Source organism: Trachurus japonicus, chromosome 15, assembly GCF_045865225.1.
Source record: "Trachurus japonicus isolate A0001 chromosome 15, Traja_1.0".
Classification (NCBI taxonomy): domain Eukaryota; kingdom Metazoa; phylum Chordata; class Actinopteri; order Carangiformes; family Carangidae; genus Trachurus; species Trachurus japonicus.
This window is the reverse complement of record NC_140921.1, coordinates 32,435,564-32,454,366: the sequence shown is the minus strand read 5'-3', so window position 1 is coordinate 32,454,366 and position 18,803 is coordinate 32,435,564. Positions and strand designations below refer to the sequence as shown.

At 41.2% G+C, this 18,803-nt stretch overlaps 1 protein-coding gene across 6 annotated transcripts in view; it reads left to right on the top strand.

Annotated features, from left to right (window-relative positions):
• Positions 1–18,803, top strand: part of smap1 (small ArfGAP 1) — a 321,183-nt gene that overhangs the window by 43,609 nt on the left and 258,771 nt on the right. For all 6 annotated transcript variants that reach the window (XM_085800988.1, XM_085800985.1, XM_085800990.1 and 3 more), the window contains exons 2-4: positions 614–747; positions 4,300–4,385; positions 17,760–17,835. In XM_085800988.1, the coding sequence (XP_085657114.1) occupies positions 614–747; positions 4,300–4,385; positions 17,760–17,835 (296 nt within the window). The remainder of the gene's footprint in view (positions 1–613; positions 748–4,299; positions 4,386–17,759; positions 17,836–18,803) is intronic.

Here is an 18,803-nt window from a genome sequence, read left to right as displayed (position 1 = left end):
TCTCCAAACCAGAAACGTCTGGAACAACATCGGAAAAAGTCGCTCTTGACAAGAAAAAAAAAAATAGGGACCGGACCTGCCGTGTCTTGTAAAAAAAAAAAAAAACTGACAGCGAGTGTCATGACTTCCTGTATCTGGCCCTTCAAAATAAAAGCCCTATAGCCTTTCATATACAGTTCGGTCATATTGATTTTGACTTCATTTTGACAAGACACGGCTCCAAATGTTTTTTTTTTTTTTTTCCTGCGACCAATGAGATTTTGGTCTGCTAATGTTTAGCCCTAGTATTCAGTTTCTTAATGGTGAAGACACAAGCCAATGTTTGGTAATGACACTTACGTCATCATTTTTAATTAGTCAAGGTAATACCGTATACTGTGGTAAAATGTGGAGGAAGTTTGACGGTATCAAAATTTGGATACCGCCCAAGCCTAGTTCTTAACAAAGTCATTCTTAGACATTTACCTACAAACAAAGTAGTATTTTAAACCAGTCCTTGGCGATGGCAGTGCTGAGTGGAGAGGATTAAAGAGAACTGAATGTGTATTGTTTCAGTTGGCCAGTTAGACTGAGACTCTATAATGCAGAGGATTCTCTCTCTGTCTCTCTGCAGGACCCCGATGGGCATCATGGAACCTCGGGGTGTTCATGTGTATCCGCTGTGCCGGCATCCACCGCAACCTGGGAGTCCACATCTCCAGAGTCAAATCTGTCAACCTGGACCAGTGGACATCTGAGCAGATCCAGGTACACACACACACACACACACACACACACACACACACACACACACACACACACACACACACACACACACACACACACACACACACACACACCCATAGAGTCACCCCCGCCCATAGAGATGAGCCACAGGTCTGCGCTGTGTCACTACTTCACAACACTGTTGCTCAGTTTTCATTTGTGACAATCTGATCATGTTGTAATTTACTGTAGATGTGTGACTTAGTTCCCACCAAGTTGAGCACTATAAGAAAATGGAATAAGACAGTTCCTCCGCTCCTTTGTTCCCACTGTGATTATTTCACACAGGACTTACTTTTTACATTTGATATCGGAACACCTTGAACAATCTGGAAAGAAAGGACAACAAATAATTTGTAAATAAATTATATCCCTAAAAAGTCCAATATAGTTTAATCACATCACATCCTTTGTTTTCTGTCAGAAAGACACAGAATCCAGACACACACAGCTTGAATCAGACTGTCCAGTGATAACATGTGTCAATGAGGTGGAGTGGGTCGCATATTAATCTGTGGTTTGATTCCCTGCTCCTTTAGCCCACATTTTGAAGTGTCCTTGCCCAAGATAATAAGAATTGCTGCTGATGTGTCATTGGTGTGTGAGTGTGCATGTCTGGTAGAACAGCACTGTGTGTGTGAGGAAAAGCACCTGAATGAATGACTTGTAATGCAGTCCATTTACAATTTTATTAACAGTAATTTCTCAGTTATTTACATTTACAAATGATATTAAAAAAGCCTTAATTCCTTAGAACTTATGGTTTTGACCAGTTATTTTAAAATTCAGATGTTATCCTCAGGTTTTCACTGACTCTACATCCAGGATTAAATGAGAACAAGAGCAGCTGGCAGCTAATGTAAGCATGACTTTACATTGGACAGATTTATATCATTATTTAATCATTTACATCATCTTAAGCACGACAGGACCCCCTAGTGAGGAGCAATCTGAAAATATGTTCATCCCAGGAAATCAGCGGCAGTGACAGAATTTCTAAAAATGGGTTGTTTTGGTTTCATACTGTTTTCAAAAGATTCAAAGACTTAAAGCAGAAGTAAGTGGTCCGGTCGTTTTCGCTAATGCTGCGTTCCAGGCAGGCTTTTGAAATCGTAAATTACAGCTTCAAGTCACAACTTACGACTTTGTAGCGTTCCAGGCAACCCACTCGTGTTTTTCCGACCTGTTTTACCGGTGAAAGTCACTATAACGGCCACTCGTAACTTCCGACCGGTGAACTCGTACCAGATCGAACTGGTAAGACTTCACGGTCGGAAAAATACGAGTTTCCTTGAACGCACCATAACAGTCCTCGTCCCTACGTCACCACATTCACGGCGTCCCTTGGCTGCACACACAGCCCTGCATGCCGTTCTCTCTCCTCATTGGATAAAAACTGTAGGATACGATAAATGTTTTCTCCTCGACTCAGAGCAGAGCAGAGTGACTGACAGACCCGTGTTTCAGACCAAACACTCTATGTAAGTGATTGCTGTCGGAAGATATAACTATTTAAGACTTATATTAACACAAATATATCACTTACTTCTGCTTTAATTTGTCATCCTGCCCAATGTTACATGGAAGGACACAATTCTGTTTCTCAGATCCTAGGAGGCAATAAAAAGATACAGTAGTAAAAACTAAGATTAAATACTAGCATCAACAAGATAGAAGTACAATGTAAGTGCAGTGCCTGTGCAAATATGGTGTTGATTGCACAACCCCATTCACAGCGAGGTAAAACCAGGTAAAACCAGATGAAGACAGACTTGAGCATTGCTCATTGAACATTCATTACCCACTATTGTTGTCACGATACCAACATTTTGGTACCGGTATCGGTACCAACATGTTTTTTGATACTTTTTGGTACTTTTCCAAATAAAAAGAGAACACAAAAAATGTAATTATTGGCTTTATTTTAATAGAAAATCTTAGAACTATAACATATGCATCAGTAAATCAGTAAACAATCACTGCTGCTGCAGGATTAAATTTCCATCTATATTAATCTGAACTCTTCCTAAATTAAAACATTAGTGGTCTGTTTAAAAATGAATATCAACTTGTTTTCTTTGCATTATTTGAGGTCTGAAAACACTGCATCTTTTTTTTTCTTATTTTGACCAGTTGTAATTTTGGGGAGAAATTGTTATCAGTAGTTTATAGAATGAAACACAAACGTTCATTTTACTCAAACACACACCTATTGTTTCCCATACGTAGACCAATGTGTCAAGACCAAGCCACACATTGATTCTGCCCCCCCCCCCCTCCATTAATGCAATATCGTTCTGTTAATTAATCTCCGCGTAGCGCTCCTTCGCTGTGTTCACACACAACACACACAGAGAGAGAGAGAGAGAGAGAGAGAGAGAGAATGCATGCCAGTGGTGGTGCGTGGTAAAAACGAAACTCATCAACCAGCAGTGTTTGCATTAATTAACGAGTCTGTGGCGGCCCGTCTCTCGCGCGTGCTAGCACACACACACACACACACACACACACACAGACACACACACAAACACAGGCACATGGACAGGTGTATCAGTCCCATCTAAGCGCAGTATAATACCATTTAAATGCCTCAGTACCCCGTACCAATCTAGTACCGGTATACGGAACAACCCTATTACCCACAGTCCTGACATTAATGTTAATAAACTACTGTACGTGTCTCCAGCACCGTAACACACTGACAACATCACAGGCAAATAAAACTCACATCTTGTTACATCATGGAAACAATCGAGCTTCAAAAGGTTAAATAAAGCAGCAGCATATGTAAGGACACACACACACACACACACACACACACACACACACACACACACACACACACACACACACACACACACACACACACACACACACACACACACACACACACACCTTCACAGAGGATTTATGACAAACATGCACAGGGGTTATAGATAACTGCAATAAGTGTGTGTATAGGTATGTTATGGGTAATAAGCGTGGCACATTGATTAAATTACACACAAAACATCTGGAGTTATGTGTGTGCGTGTCAAAATCACCTGAGCATGCCAGTGATTTATTTAATCACCCTGTTGTATCCACTTGTTTACTGTGTGTGTGTGTGTGTGTGTGTGTGATGAAGGCATGTGTGTTTCTTTGAGGCAGTGCCTATCCATCAGCTGAGTGTGAGTAGAAAGGGTCTCACTCTGAATGTTAATCACTGTTTTCAATGACTAATTAATTCTGGATGGCTGATTATTCCGACTCCGTCTCCTCTACTTCTCCTATCATCACCCCATTTATCACCCTCCTCTTAATTTAGCCTTGACACATGTGGCCAGTGTGTCTTTCACTCCTGTGTGTTTGTGCGTGAGTGCGTGTGCGTGGAAAAAGGGAGTCGGCGGGGTTGAACCGAGTTGAATGCCAATGTGATGTATGAAAGAGCTCGCTGTGTGTGACATGTTCTTAAAGGCCTTTTAGCAATTACCTTGCTAGTATTAACACCGCACTCCCTTTGCTTTCTTTCCCGCTCCACTTCTCTCCTCACAGAGCATGGTGGACATGGGCAACAGCCGGGCCAAGAAGCTGTACGAAGCCCACCTACCGGAGAACTTCAGACGGCCGCAGACAGACCAGTATCCTCCTCTGTGGCCCTGCATTCATTCAACCCCCGCCGCCACTTTCAGAAAAAACCAGAGCCAATACTTCCATGAGTACACTGTCATGTAGTATACTTTGTACACTATGTACTTCTGTAGTGTGCGGATTTCAAAAGTTAGTGTTTCAAATCGAATGCTGTTGTTGTGCACTTACTGGGAACTAGCGCCTGTTCAATTAATTGGTTTTACATCGTAATTGTGATTATTTAGTTAGGATGATGTTAAAAACATGAAATCGTAAAATTCATTTTTTACTCTAACTAGGGTAATTACGGTACAGTCCCGTTCATGTATCTGGGCTGTGCTAGGTTAGTGACTTCCGCCTCCTTGTTGGCATTTGCTAAGGCTAGCGAGGATTTTGTTGTCAAAAACACCTATGGCCCTTTTCCACTACACAGTTACAGCTCTGCTCTGGTCTTTTTCCATTACAGCTGAGTTCTTCAGCGGGGGCGTCATATCACAGCGGCTATGGCCGCGTCGTGTCGCTCTCTTTTTTTCGATCCTCACTCGTCTGCACCTCGATTACGGACCAGAGCCTGGTTTTCCACACAGCAGTCATTTAACTCAGGTGACAGAATAACAACAGGCTCTGAGCAGCTCCGAACGGCTTACAGTGGGAACGTAAGACCTAGGTCAACATGGCACAGCGCTGGCAAGACAGCGAGATGAGAGAGCAACTCATGATCCGTGGTGAAGAGGAGGGGAAAGTGTATGTAGTGTATAGACTATATGTAGAGTTAGATGCTGCTGTATAAAAACGTGATGGCAGCCAGTTGGAGGTCAGACGTGGGTTTTTTTGGCCAGTGGGAAAGAAGCTCTATGCCGATTGTAAGGGGGTTGACACGCGTTGAAAAGATCTGCGTCGGGGTGTCGTGTGGTGCAGTGGGTAGAGCAGGCGCCCCGCATCCAGAGGCTACAGTCCTTGCTGCAGTCGGCCCCAGTTCGAATCCTGCATCTGTTGGCCCTTTACTGCATGTCATTCCCCCTCTCTTTGACTCCCCATTTCATGTCTCTCTCAAATATACTATCAAATAAAGGCAAAAAGTTAAGAGCAAGTTAACAACAAAAACAAACAAAAAAACCCCTGCGTCAAGCTGCTAACTTCAGTGGGAAAATGGCATTTGTCACATTACGTGTCAGGAAACATTGGCATAAAACGTCTCTGTCATCCCGCACTTGCATGTAAACGGCTGTTACCACACTACACGTGCATAATAACTGCCTGTCATCGCACATTTGTATAAAACCCTCTGCAGCCAAACATGTTAGTGTTTTACATAAAAGGTCCTCTCATCACCATATATGTCACCCTATATACACATACTAAAAGCTGCCTATGGCCTCCTATTGTCACCATAAATTTGCATAAAATCTTCTTATGTCGCCACAGTTCCATCACATACAAATTGGTGTCAAATGAGAGGAAAAAAATGGATGTAAAGTTTCTCCTTTCATCTGTTTCCTTTCATCTGTCAGCCACATTAGAGAGGTGTTTCGATTCACTGTGAGCCTCTGGAGCACTTTCATAACCTCAGCTGGAGGAATAAACAGCACTCTCCTCAAAGAGTTTCCCTCATTTCTGTAGAGAGATGTCCTGAGCCTGATGGGGTTTTAATGGATTGGTATCAGCCAAAATGATCCTTATCAAATTACAATCATTTATTTATTGTGGTCTGCTGCGCTGTGTATCTCGGCCCGCTAATGTGTCAGCGTTGTTCTCCGCCATCAATCAACGACCTGGTGGAGAACAGGGCTGGAATTTGCTCCATACACGACAGAGAAGTTTGTCACAGTGAGAAGTGAGCGAGTGATTTCTGACACTAAAGCTGGAAACATACACCCGCTGTGTCTCAAATCACATACTTCAATCAGCACACTCACATGTAGTACACTGGGGACACTGTACACTGAACACTCCCACTGTATTGTGATCATATACATGACAATGACAAAATGTGACCAACCTTTTGGCCTCCATATTTTAGTTTTCAAATTTGGCCCATGGCGTCAGTCCTCAGCTGAAGTAAGTAAGTATTTTTTTTTTTATCACTTTAATTTTTATTGAGAAATTTTCCTTTACAAAGGTGCAACAACTCAAACAATACAATACAAAAACAAATAAAAACACATGGGAGTCACTTTCAAAGCAGTCTGTCCATATTCAATTTTCTTTTACTCAATCAAGTTTTTTTGTTTTGTCGTTGTTCAGTCATAAATATTGTCCATCTCATCCACTTCTCTTTGAACTGAGCTTCCTGTAGCCTTACGCGGTGTATCATTTTTTCCATTGTGTAGATTTCCTCTACCAGGTGAGTCCAGTGTCAGTCCTGTGTAGGGATGTCTTCCCTTCCCCATTTCTTCGTGATAGCTTTCTTAGCTGCTGTTAGTAATATTTTTACCAGGTATCTGTCCTTCGTTCTTATTTGTTCTCACAAATACAGTACTGTACCAGACATTGGAATCTTGGGCCGGTTGCACCACCTCTCACTAAGTGTTTACTAACCTTAGTAAATGTGTAAGTGTTTACTAAATCAAGATTTAGTCATTACTAAATTAAAATGGGTTGCACCAGTTTTACTAGGAATCACGTAGAGCTAGTAATTACTAAGTGTTTACTATATATTTACACCTACCCTAGGGGTGTAACTGTTTACTAGTTATTTTGTCGACACAGGATCAAAACCAACTGAAAAAAAACAACAACAACGACTAGTTTATAACGGCTCGTTTAGAGAGGTTTGCTTTACAAAACAGAGAACCTGCCGTTAGGAAAAGGGTTTTGAGAGACAGAGTCCACAATTTAGATGTATCCACACCACTTTCCGGAGAACAACGCTGGGTGTCGCCATGACACTCCATTCATTACATTTTAGATTAACGTTAGCTGGGCTAACCGTAAGCGGGTGCACCAGATGATTGCCAACCGACAAAAACTGAGACGGTTAAAGAGAAGAAAAACACAGAATATACAATATATGTCCAAGAGACTTTGTCCCGAGGAAGGATCGGATGGGCCCAGGTTTAGTGATGAGGAAACTGTCACTGCAGCTGCACATCTGTCAGCAGCTGCTCCAAACAGACACGTCACAAACTTTAATTTGAAGGGACAGATTTGATGCTGATTTTGTTATAACAGTGACTTTGTTGCACCCAAACATTAAGCATATAGAAACAGACCCGGCTTGAGACCGGCTTTTATTTGCTCAAACCTGGAGACAGACCCGACCCAGTGCAACCGGCATCTCGAGTCGCCTTTTTTTTTGAGAATTTACAGTAGCCTAGGCTACATATGACGGTCTGGGAGACGCTGTGCGCTACTGTAGGGGGGATGAGAAGGCTCACGGTTCAAATGATGTAGACTTGATCTAAAGTAGGCTCTGTCTGACCAGAGGGGGGGACAACCCGTATCCCCACCGGGGATAATAATAAATGACCAGAGGGGGGGACATCGAAAACAGAGGGGGGGGAAATCCCCACCATCCCCCCCGGCAAATCACACCCTGCCTACACCGGTGGCTAACGCTAACGCCAGGAGTACACTGGGAACGGCCGCGAAGCGATACGTAAGCGGGGCGGAGCGGAGTTTTTTAACTGCTACACCAGGCACGGACGCGACGCGACACGGCTTCACTGTTTGTTGTTGCAGCTGTCAGCTTCACCTTGTCAATCCTGCAGTAAATGAGTGCACTTTATGCATCTCAACACATTTTCACATCCCTCCTGTTAAAATGGATTGACAGTACCTTTTTCACAGGTAATTTGCTGACTATGTAGGGTTTGCAAGTGCAGACTATATTAAATGGTATCAATTAACTGTTTAACTACACGATCATGGATCCACAATGTAAAAAAACAAACCCCATAATGTTGCACTGCTACTGGCTTTGCCTCTGGTACATGAGACATTTATTTTAATCACTTTTAAACGTAGTATATTCGTTTTATACACAGTTCTCTGTAGTTTTCTACCTGTTGGAGGGCCGCGTAGCCACGCGACGAGGAAATAAAATAGACTCGGCGCGAAAAAGAATTGAAACGCCGCGCGACGGCCGCTGGAGTGCGCGTCGCTCACATGGCCGGTGGAGGAGCTTCCATTGACTGAATGGGCGCGAGCTGCTGCGGGTGTCGCGCGACGTACGTTTCGCGTCGCGGCCGTTCCCAGTGTATTTCAGCCGTTACGCTACCAGTTAGCCGCTCACTAGATTGCTACTACGGGGTGAAACGGAAGTTGAAAACCGACTTCCGTTGTGGTGTGACGAAAATAAAGTGGTGGATATGATGACTTTGATATTTACTGTCGGTACCGTTTAAATACGCGACCACATAATGCAGATCACGGACATGCTAACGTTAGCTGCGGCAATTTAGCATGGGTCCGAACGGGGCTCTACCTCCGTTGTTACGCTGCGATACTTCACTACGGGGTCGATGCAGAATGTGGTTGGGGACACAATTCAAGTCTACAACGGTAGGTGTGTCGGGTGGCGCCGGCCGCCAGTGTGAGCACCTCAACGAGTAGGCCTACGTGCAGCTGCCCGTGCAGGCAGAAATACCACAACATTGCCGGCTTCCCGGATGTGGCGGCATGTGTCGCACACTTCAAAATAAAAGCGCCCAGCTGTTCCTGTGTACATTCTGCTCCGCACGCTGATTGGGTAGCCAAGTTGTTGTCGTCACTTAATGCGACTAATAACCTGCTAGTAACCACTTCCACATTTACTAGATACGGGATTGCATACACTGGTCTGGTGCAACTGAAATTAGTAAACAACTAGTTGCAAACTAGCTAGTAATTACTAAGGGTTTAGTAGTGGTTTAGTAGCCTAATTACTAAATCCTGAATTTAGTAAAGAGATACGCCAAACTGGTGCAACCCCACCCTTATATCCAAGTATTTTCAACAATGCATCGTGTAACATTTTCCAAAACCGTCTGATTTTATCACATTTCCAGAAAATGTGCAAGTGATCCACATTAATTATTCCACAGACTCTCCAACAAGGTATATTTTTGTTCAATTGTTTACTCTTGACTTTGGGTGAAATAAAAAAACGTATCAGATTTTTCCAGGAGAACTCCCTCCAGATCCGTGAATTAGTGGACGTGTGGTGTATTTTCCATATGTTAGCCACTCTTCATCTGTGATTTTTATCTTAAATTCTGATTCCCATTTTTATTTAATGTATTTAGTTGAGTGATTATTTGATATAAATTTTTTATATAACCCGGATACATTTCTAACTTTGTTTTCTTTGTATGTATTGATTATGAGTTGGACACCATTCACTTCTCCAGAGGGGTCCATCCTGATCTCTTTCAGAAAGTAGGCTAATCTCTAAGTTGTAGGTACCTATAGAATTCATGTTTATCCAAATCATATTTTTCTTTTATATTTTGGAAACTCTCCAGCTGTCCATTCTTCACTAGCACACACCATGCTGTGATTCCCTTGGTTGTCCACCGCTTAAACCCTTTATTGTATCTAGCTGGTTTGAATTTGCTATCATACGCTACCTACTTTCTGAATCTTATATTTTTTTATTATGCTGAACCATAATTTTAGTGTGAACATCGTAATTGGGTTTACTTGGTTTTTAATCACCTTGTATGTGTCTTCATCTCCTATAATACTCTATACTGGGTATTCACCAAGCTGTGTTTCTTTTCCACTGTGCAGTGTAATCTGCTTTGCACCATCCAACAATATATCTCAGCTGGACTGCATGAAAGTATGCTTTTAATTTAGGAAGTCCCATCCCGCCTTCTTTTTTTGGCAGCTGGAGAGTCTCCAATCTTCTATATATTCTAGGTCTTTTTCCACCCCAAACAAACCTTGAAATGATTCTATTCCAGCTCATAAACTGAGACTGTGGGACCTCTACTGGTAGGGATTGGAACAGGTACAAAAGCCTTGGTAAAACATTCATCCTGATTATCTTAATTGGTGAGCTGAGATCTATTGTTAGTGTGGACCATCTTTCAATATCTTTTTGTATTTCCTGATTTATCTTGCCATAGTTTGATTTATATAGTTTAGATAGTCCTTTTGTGATTGTGACCCCCAAATATTCAATTCCCTTAAGTTTCCAATTAAGATTCAATAATTCTGGGATCTCTTACTGTATGGCGGACTAAAATTAAGCGCTAATATCTGTGTCTTTGGGCGTTCGAGGTAGGCTTGGGCGGTATCCAAATTTTGATACCGTCAAACTTCCTCCACATTTTACCACGGTATACAGTATTACCTTAACTAATTAAAAATGATGACGTAAGTGTCATTACCAAACATTGGCTTGTGTCTTCACCATTCAGAAACTGAATACTAGGGCTAAACATTAGCAGACCAAAATCTCATTGGTCGATTGGTCGCAGGAAAAAAAAAAAAACATTTGGAGCCGTGTCTTGTCAAAATTAAGTCAAAATCAATATGACCGAACTGTATATGAAAGGCTATAGGGCTTTTATTTTGAAGGGCCAGATACAGGAAGTCATGACACGCACTCGCTGTCAGTTTTTTTTTTTTTTTTTTTTTACAAGACACGGCAGGTCCGGTCCCTATTTTTTTTTTTCTTGTCAAGAGCGACTTTTTCCGATGTTGTTCCAGACGTTTCTGGTTTGGAGACGTATCACTGCTGTTTTCAACGATTAGCGGACCCGTCCCACAGCGCTCACCTGCGATCAGTCACGGAGCAGAGACATGATAGTCCCTGCTGCAGTCAGAGTCCCGCACCGCTCCACGCTGCTGCCCCCCCACCACACCCCACCCGCCGCAGCTCAGTCACTCACCCTCATCTACTGTGTTTATTGGTGATAAACGGGCATAACGGTAAAACCTGACCGACTTGTTGAAACTAATCAAGTTCATAAACTGTGTGCAGAGCGATCTGTGATGTGTGTGTGAGTGAGAGTGACTATGACGGAAAGTGTCCGACGGGGGAGGGGGGGGGGTCAGGTAAAAGTAGGCTAAAACATATTAAACTAACTGAAAATTCAACCACACATAAGTGCTACTGGACATATAATCAATTTTAGACATTAAATTACTTTTATTTAATATTTAATCCTTATCTCCTATATAAGTGCATTGCATTTTTTCATGACGGTATTGAAATTGATACCGTTGCTATTTTTAAACACCTGCAGTATACGGTATTACCGTAATACCGCCCAAGCCTAGTTCGAGGTAGGTTATGACGTCATCTGCAAAAAGTCCTATTTTTTGTTCTACGCCATTCACCACCACCCCTTTGATCTCTTGTTCCTGTCTAATAGCCTGCGCAAGTGGCTCTATAAAAAGGGCAAATAGAGTGGGTGATAGACAGCATCCTTGCCTTGTTGATCTCTGGAATCTGATTTTGTCTGTCAGGCTCCCTTTGACTTTAATTCTTGCAGTTGGTTGTTGATAGAGTGTCTTTATGCACTGTATTGATTTATTGCTAAATCCAAATCTCTCTAGTACTTTATATAGAAATTTCCAATTGACACAATCGAAAGCTTTCTCTGCGTCAATACTTACTAATACAGTGCTCTTTTTGCTTGCTCCACTACATGTAGTGTTCTTCTAATGTTGTCATGCGTCTGACGTCCTCTTATAAATCCTGTTTGATCTTCCTCTATCATTTCTGATATAAAGGAGTTAAGTCGTTTAGAGATTATTGTTGTATATATTTTATAGTCAACATTTAATATTGAGATTGGTCTATAACTTGCACAGTGTTCTTTGTGTTGGGGATTAGCATAGGAGTTTGGTGATTGACAATAATTATTAAGTATTAATAATCAATAAGCAGGTCAACTAATTATTTGTATGTGTGTTTTTTTATGGACCTTGAGTCTAATAATAAAGTATCTATCTATCTATCTATCTATCTATCTATCTATCTATCTATCTATCTATCTATCTATCTATCTATCTATCTATCTATCTATCTATCTATCTATCTATCTATCTATCTATCTATCTATCTATCTATCTATCTATTAATTATTGAGTTTAATAGATAAACTAATACATTTGGGATTGTTGATTGAAAACAGTAGTAAAACTACTTATTGACTAATAATTACTAGTAAAAAGAATAGTTGGATTATTAATTAAATTAAATTAATTAATAACAACTGCATGCGTGTGTGAGTTAGTAGACAGGAAAAAGGAGAAAGAGGAGAGGGAGAACAACGGCTAAAAGGGGCGATTGGTAATACTAGTCAGGGATGAACCCACTCTCGTATCCAATACCACAGTGAGAATAAAAGAACTGACGCTCAGATATCTTCACTGGTCTTCTGATGCGGATACGGAGAATTACATTCAGCACGTGACTAACAACCTAGTTAATATAACTAGTAAACATCGATCGGCCACACTAGTTAGTACTAAAAGAAAAATGAATAACGGGGATCAAATTAATTTTTCTTTTAGTCATTTGTAGGTAACTGTTGATAGAGATCTGGTGTGATTGTTGTTGTCTCTCATTCAGATAGAGTTTGGACATTGCAACTCCAGGTGGGACTGTCCGTCTGATACTTTTCACTCAATAAAGAAAAACCAGTAATCGGTCATCTCAGGCTACAAAAGTGCAGGATCTTTACTGGTCCAGATTTGAAATCTTAATGGTTCATCTAATTTTACTGAAAACTTATTATAGGCCTACAGACTGGTCTAAATTAGACATAAAGTTACATTCATTGAACTTTTGTGTTGATCTGCTTTTTATAAATTATTATGAGCAGGTGCCCCCTTTCTTGAGCATCTGCCCTCTAAAATGTCAGTGCACTGCCCTAGATCACAGATTATGATTCCTTACCCCCACACACACTGGAATTAAAAGTGGATCATTTATCACAGGTCTCTGATCTTCTGAACATTCTGGTGTTTAAGTGGCTTTTTTGACCCACAGAGCTCAGTAACAAACTCTTGCAAGATCTCACGCCACATGAATTTAAAACCCAAGTTTCTGTGCTAAATAACACTTTTACTGTTTTTAACATTGAACTCTTTTTGGAGTGTTGTAGACTGACCTTGCCCTGGGTTGATCAGAAAAACAAGTAGCAAGGCATAAATTAATGTTATTCCTGGTTTGTTTTATGTTGTATACTGTTGTTAAAGGAAGTGTACTCAATTTCTTACTGTTGGTGCTTCTTTTATTGAACTGCAGTTGACAGTTGACAGTTTGAACAGCAAATGAGAACATGTGAACTGAGACAAAGCAACAGAGTCACTAAACACTGATGCAAACGAACCTGTGAACAAGTAATTCAGAAATTCCATTCCATTCCACTTTTTTTAGGTAGCTTTAGCTAACTGAAGTAGATTTCTCCCTGTGGTTTCCTTGCTGTAGTGACAGTAAATCTCCTCCAGTGGGAATTAATTGGCAGCTTTGGGAAGGTTTGCTCTCAAAGTACACTCACTGGAACTGCTGATCTCTTCACAACAGATTTATAGTAAAATTCATTAGTTTTTATATCATGGTGGAGACTGAGCAATGTCAACACTGATGACTGTTTGATATTAAGCTGGCATTGAGAGTCAGTGCACTGAAAGTTAAAAGTTTGTAAATTCACGTAACTGCTTCAACAGGAAAATAAAAATGCAACAAAAAATCATCTAGTCTGTCTCTATTGTCTAGTCCAACCCAGCCAGGAGTCCTGCGATGGGCCTTTTTCTTACAGCATCAAATCTAACTCACTCATCGTCAAACTTTAGCTTCCTCTGCACAACCAAGACCTTCCGATGCCAAATGAGAAGTGACAGGCTCGCTGTTAAGTGTCACTTTGCACTTTTAACCAGGACACCTCCAGCAGCGTCTGTGTATACAGTGCTGTAACAGCGTATTGCAGTTTGCCCTTTTCTAAGATACAAGACAAGACAGCTGTGTGGTTAACACAGCAGCATATGTTCATATTTCCACCAGCAGACTGAAATAAATAATCTCCCAGTTTGAAATACTGCTCTAATACCGTATCTTGTATCTGGCAGGCCCATTTGTGCGGGTGGTCATCATTCTTCACTCTTTTGAAGTCCATTAGTCGTTCTGACAGCAGTGCCGCTGGCTGAAAACAGCAGATAACAGACTCAGGATTAGAAGAGCTACCGCCTGTGTGTGTGTGTGTGTGTGTGTGTGTGTGTGTGTGTGTGTGTGTGTGTGTGTGTGTGTGTGTGTGTGTGTGTGTGTGTGTGTGTGTGTGTGTGTGTGTGTGTGTGTGTGTGTGTGTGTGTGTGTGTGTGTGTGTGTGTGTGTGTGTGTGTGTGTGTGTGTGGTTAGATCATGATTTCGACCCGGCTATTTACTGTGCTCTTGTATGTAAATGACAAAATGGGGTTTGATTCCCCAGCGGTATTTGCTGTTTTGTTTTCATCTTCTGTGTCTGAGTGTGTGTGTATTGAAGATTTTATGTTCATACACACATACACGCATTTTACACCATTGTGGGCTTGTTCATGTTGATTTGTTTAGTGAGGTTTCACTGTCATTCTTGTACAAGTTTGATGTTTTTTAATGGTCATTACGATGGGTACAAAATCTAAATCATATATTATAAATATAAAATAAGCTTTATTACTTAAACATGCTAGTAGCACTACAGGATTTGATTAAACAAGCCATATGAAAACCTATATAAGGTATAACTACACTTCTTTACATGTCCACATCTACATGTCCAGGTTAAATAATATGTTGTCAGTGCATTCATTATTTAATTATCATCAAAACTTTGAGAATTAAACTGGAAGCTCTTTCTTTTTAGATGGCAGAAAAACGAAGCCAGCACTGAAGTGCAAAGAACTGGCCACTTGAGTCTGGCTCCAAAAGTGATTCAACCCCTAAAGACTGTTAAAATGACCAACTTAACTACAGAAATAAACATGTCACAGAGACCACGCCCAGACAGTCTATGGTTGTTATGGACTTCAGTGTCACTGTTATGTTTCTTGCTGTCATTTATAGTTTTTTTGTTTTTTTTGATAATGAGTAGCTACCTCAACTGCTGGTCATTGGATTAACTGGTCAGGTGTAAAAGTTTAATTTATGACCTCACAAAGAGTCGTCCTCTCCTGCTTATTGTTCTGTATATCCCATAAAGCAGTGCTATATCTCAAACTGTCAACTGTAATGAAATAATAATTAGTCAGAAGCAGTTTTTCCACAGCTCAGAGTTGAGAAACGTTCAAAGCCAGACTATCCTGTGATGTGGTGTCTTGGTTATTAGCTGTGGTTATGAGTGTGACAGTCATCATGTGTAATGAATCAAAAGGAACTATAGTTGTAGTTGCAGCAGAATCAGCATGCAGGATTATCTCCATAACCCAATATGGACAACATGTAGGATAGAATTACTACTCCTTAATTAAAGTCTTTTAAACTCTGCAGGCAGTGTTGTTACTGTACCTAGTTGATTTGCCTTTAAATTGAGATTTATTTTTAAATCTTTACATACAGGAATGTTATGGAATTTGATGATATCTGTATTGTCTTTTCACACCATCATGGTGGAAGAGTTCTTATCTCCTGTGAAATGAGCCACCTCAGCTTTCTGTGTCAATGCAACAATAAAGCAGCAGGACCAAGAATAACATCCTGTCTGCTCAGCAACACAGGTGCTGTGCTGTAAATAGCAACAATAAAGCACATGCTTGCTCAAATATGTAACAATACAGTATATTTATATAGTTCAGGTCTTCCTGTTGATAATCAGAATGATCTGGCGCAGTTATATAAGAAGATCAACATGGAGTCAGAGCTGGAGCGGGTGTTGTAGTGCTCACGTTTATCCACTACAGCTCTGAGTATCTCAGTGCACCATCCAATGTGTTGTGGTGTTTCTAGTGAACAGTAATAAATGAGTGTAGCGTTTGAGATGCAGCTCCAGCAAGGTCCCCCACCCTCGCCCCCACCCTTGCCTTCCTGGCCTATCTCGTAGCCCGACTTGTGCGGGTGGTCATCATTTTTCAATCTTCTGAAGTCTATTACTCGATCTGACAGAAGTGCTGCTGCTGAAATAGGGAGATAAGAGAGTTGGGATTAGTGCTGATGTAGTGCTTGGGTGTGAGGGCGGTCTGTCTGTGTGTGTGTGTGTATGTGTGTGAGTGAGTTCATGGGAGTGCGGTTGTGTGTCTTGGGTGCCTATTGTATTTTGACAATGGGAGTTATCGTCATTCTGAACTGTAACCCAACTGACACTGACAAGTTGTGGATTTACTGCCAGCACGTCACTGATCCATCGCTTTGACAGAACAACATTAGTAAAATCATTGGTGCAATAAAGCAGAGAGAAACAATCCATGTCTTTTATCAAGGATTCACTCTGACAGTGACATTTTGTGACAAATGGAAAATCAAATTTTGATGAAAACTCCCCAGAAACACAGGAAATACTATAAATATTATGAACAGCGTGGTCATCAGGGATAATCCACAATGCGTCTTCTTCCAATTAGTTTTAACTCATGACTCCTCTCATGATTTTCCACGTGTAGAAACCAACCAGCTCAGACGGGTACTGGCAGAGCTCAGCTTAAAGACCGCTCCATTTATTGATTTTTCGCCGGCTTTGTTGTCAACAGATGCACATGGACGAGAGCAGCGAGCGGACCTGCATAGTTCCCCTTTAATCATTGTGCTGTTAGGACACCACAAAAGATCATAGACTGAAACACTCATGAATTTCAAAGTACAGTGGCATGCAAAAGTTTGGGCACCCCTGGTCAAAATTTCTGTTAAAGGGATAGTTCAACATTTTGGCAAATTGGCCCATTGCCATAATCCCTATAGTTTTAGGGGTAGGTTTGTTACCTTTAATTGTCGGTGCAAGCTATTTTAAGAACGGCAGAGCAGAGCCATGAGCTGCTCAGAGCTACGCTAGGGAGGCTCATGGAATTTCTTGGTTTCCCTCATCAAACTCATCGAATACACAATCCAACAACTCCACAACGCTCTGGTGGACCTGCACATTCACCACGCTATGAGATAATAATGGAACATTACGATGGAGTTGTTTTAGAGGTACAGTAAATTCATGCAAAACCGCTGATGCGCGTGTCCCATGGGGGCAGGTTTTCAGCAAGCCGTCTCTGCATTTGCCTTGAAAACAACTCTGTCTCATAACGTTCCATTATTATCTCATAGCGTGGAGAATTCATTCATATCATTTTTTGTAACTATTGTTACAATAGTTATTATATTGTATATATTGTGGTCTGTATTGGAGCATCAGATTCAAATTCCCATAAAATGAGGAAAACAAAGGTTGATGACTAACTTTTCTTCTTCTGTTCCTCAGCATTAGTGTTGTGCATAATGGATACTTGGATAATGTTTGTGCAGTATTACAGTACTTAACCCTGACCCTCAGAGCAGTGGAGGTCTTCATCCGTGACAAGTATGAGAGGAAAAAGTACTTTGACAAGGAGGCTGCAGCTGCAGTTCCAGTGAGTATCTTTCAACTCAACAGTTTTTGTCTTTGTTCTGTTTTTGCTTGTTGCAGATGTTTGTTTCGAAGCTGTTTGATAGACAGAAACCAGCTTCATATTGATGATTAAACATGAAAGATTTTCTATCACTTTTGGTAAGAAACAGAACGTCGTGACTCCTCTGTGTGGGTGCACGGCTCATCCTAAGACATCATGTCTGTCACTCATCAAGCCTGCAAGGTTTGTATGTTTTTACAGCTGTTGACCTTTTCTGCACTTGATGACACTGGTAATGGTTGCTAAGCTCAGATGTGTGGAGAAGCAGTGAAATCTCTCTGATGTCAGCCCAAACAACAGCCTCTCATTGGATCTGATACAAAAGTGCTGTTGCAACCAGTTGGAGAATAACCGTTTAAAACACTGTTATCCTGTGATACAGGTCTTTATCTGTAAGTATAGATGTCTGTGTGTGTCTGTGTGTGTCCCTGTCAAGACTGAACCTTCGTTTGTGTGGATGATGCGAGAGAAAGAATGTGATTGTGTAGGTGTGTGTGTGAGTGGGTGTACATTTCCGTTTCTTGTTTCCAGAGAGATTATCTCTGTGAGGTGTGTGTTTTTTGTGTGTTACAGTGAGTGGGTTGCTTCTATACTGTGTATGCGCTATTCAGAGCAGTGTGAATGCGCAGCAAAATATGTGTGATGCGGTCTGTGTGTGTGTGTAGGTATAACCTGCTGTGCTCCCCACAGATATTGACCACGACACAGCAATTGGACACAGCGAGCAAAAGTTTGATCACAAGTCTGATGGTAAAGTCATTGTAACTAGTTTTGTCGACCAGACAGAGGAAAACTTTGACGGTGTCTCACATCTACAAAGACAGCATGTCATAAAGCAGAGTTTTTAGTCTCACACTGAGATTTTGTAAAGGCTGAGGATCTGTTTTCAAGCCTAGATTCCTTTGAGATTATTACCCATGATGCTTCTT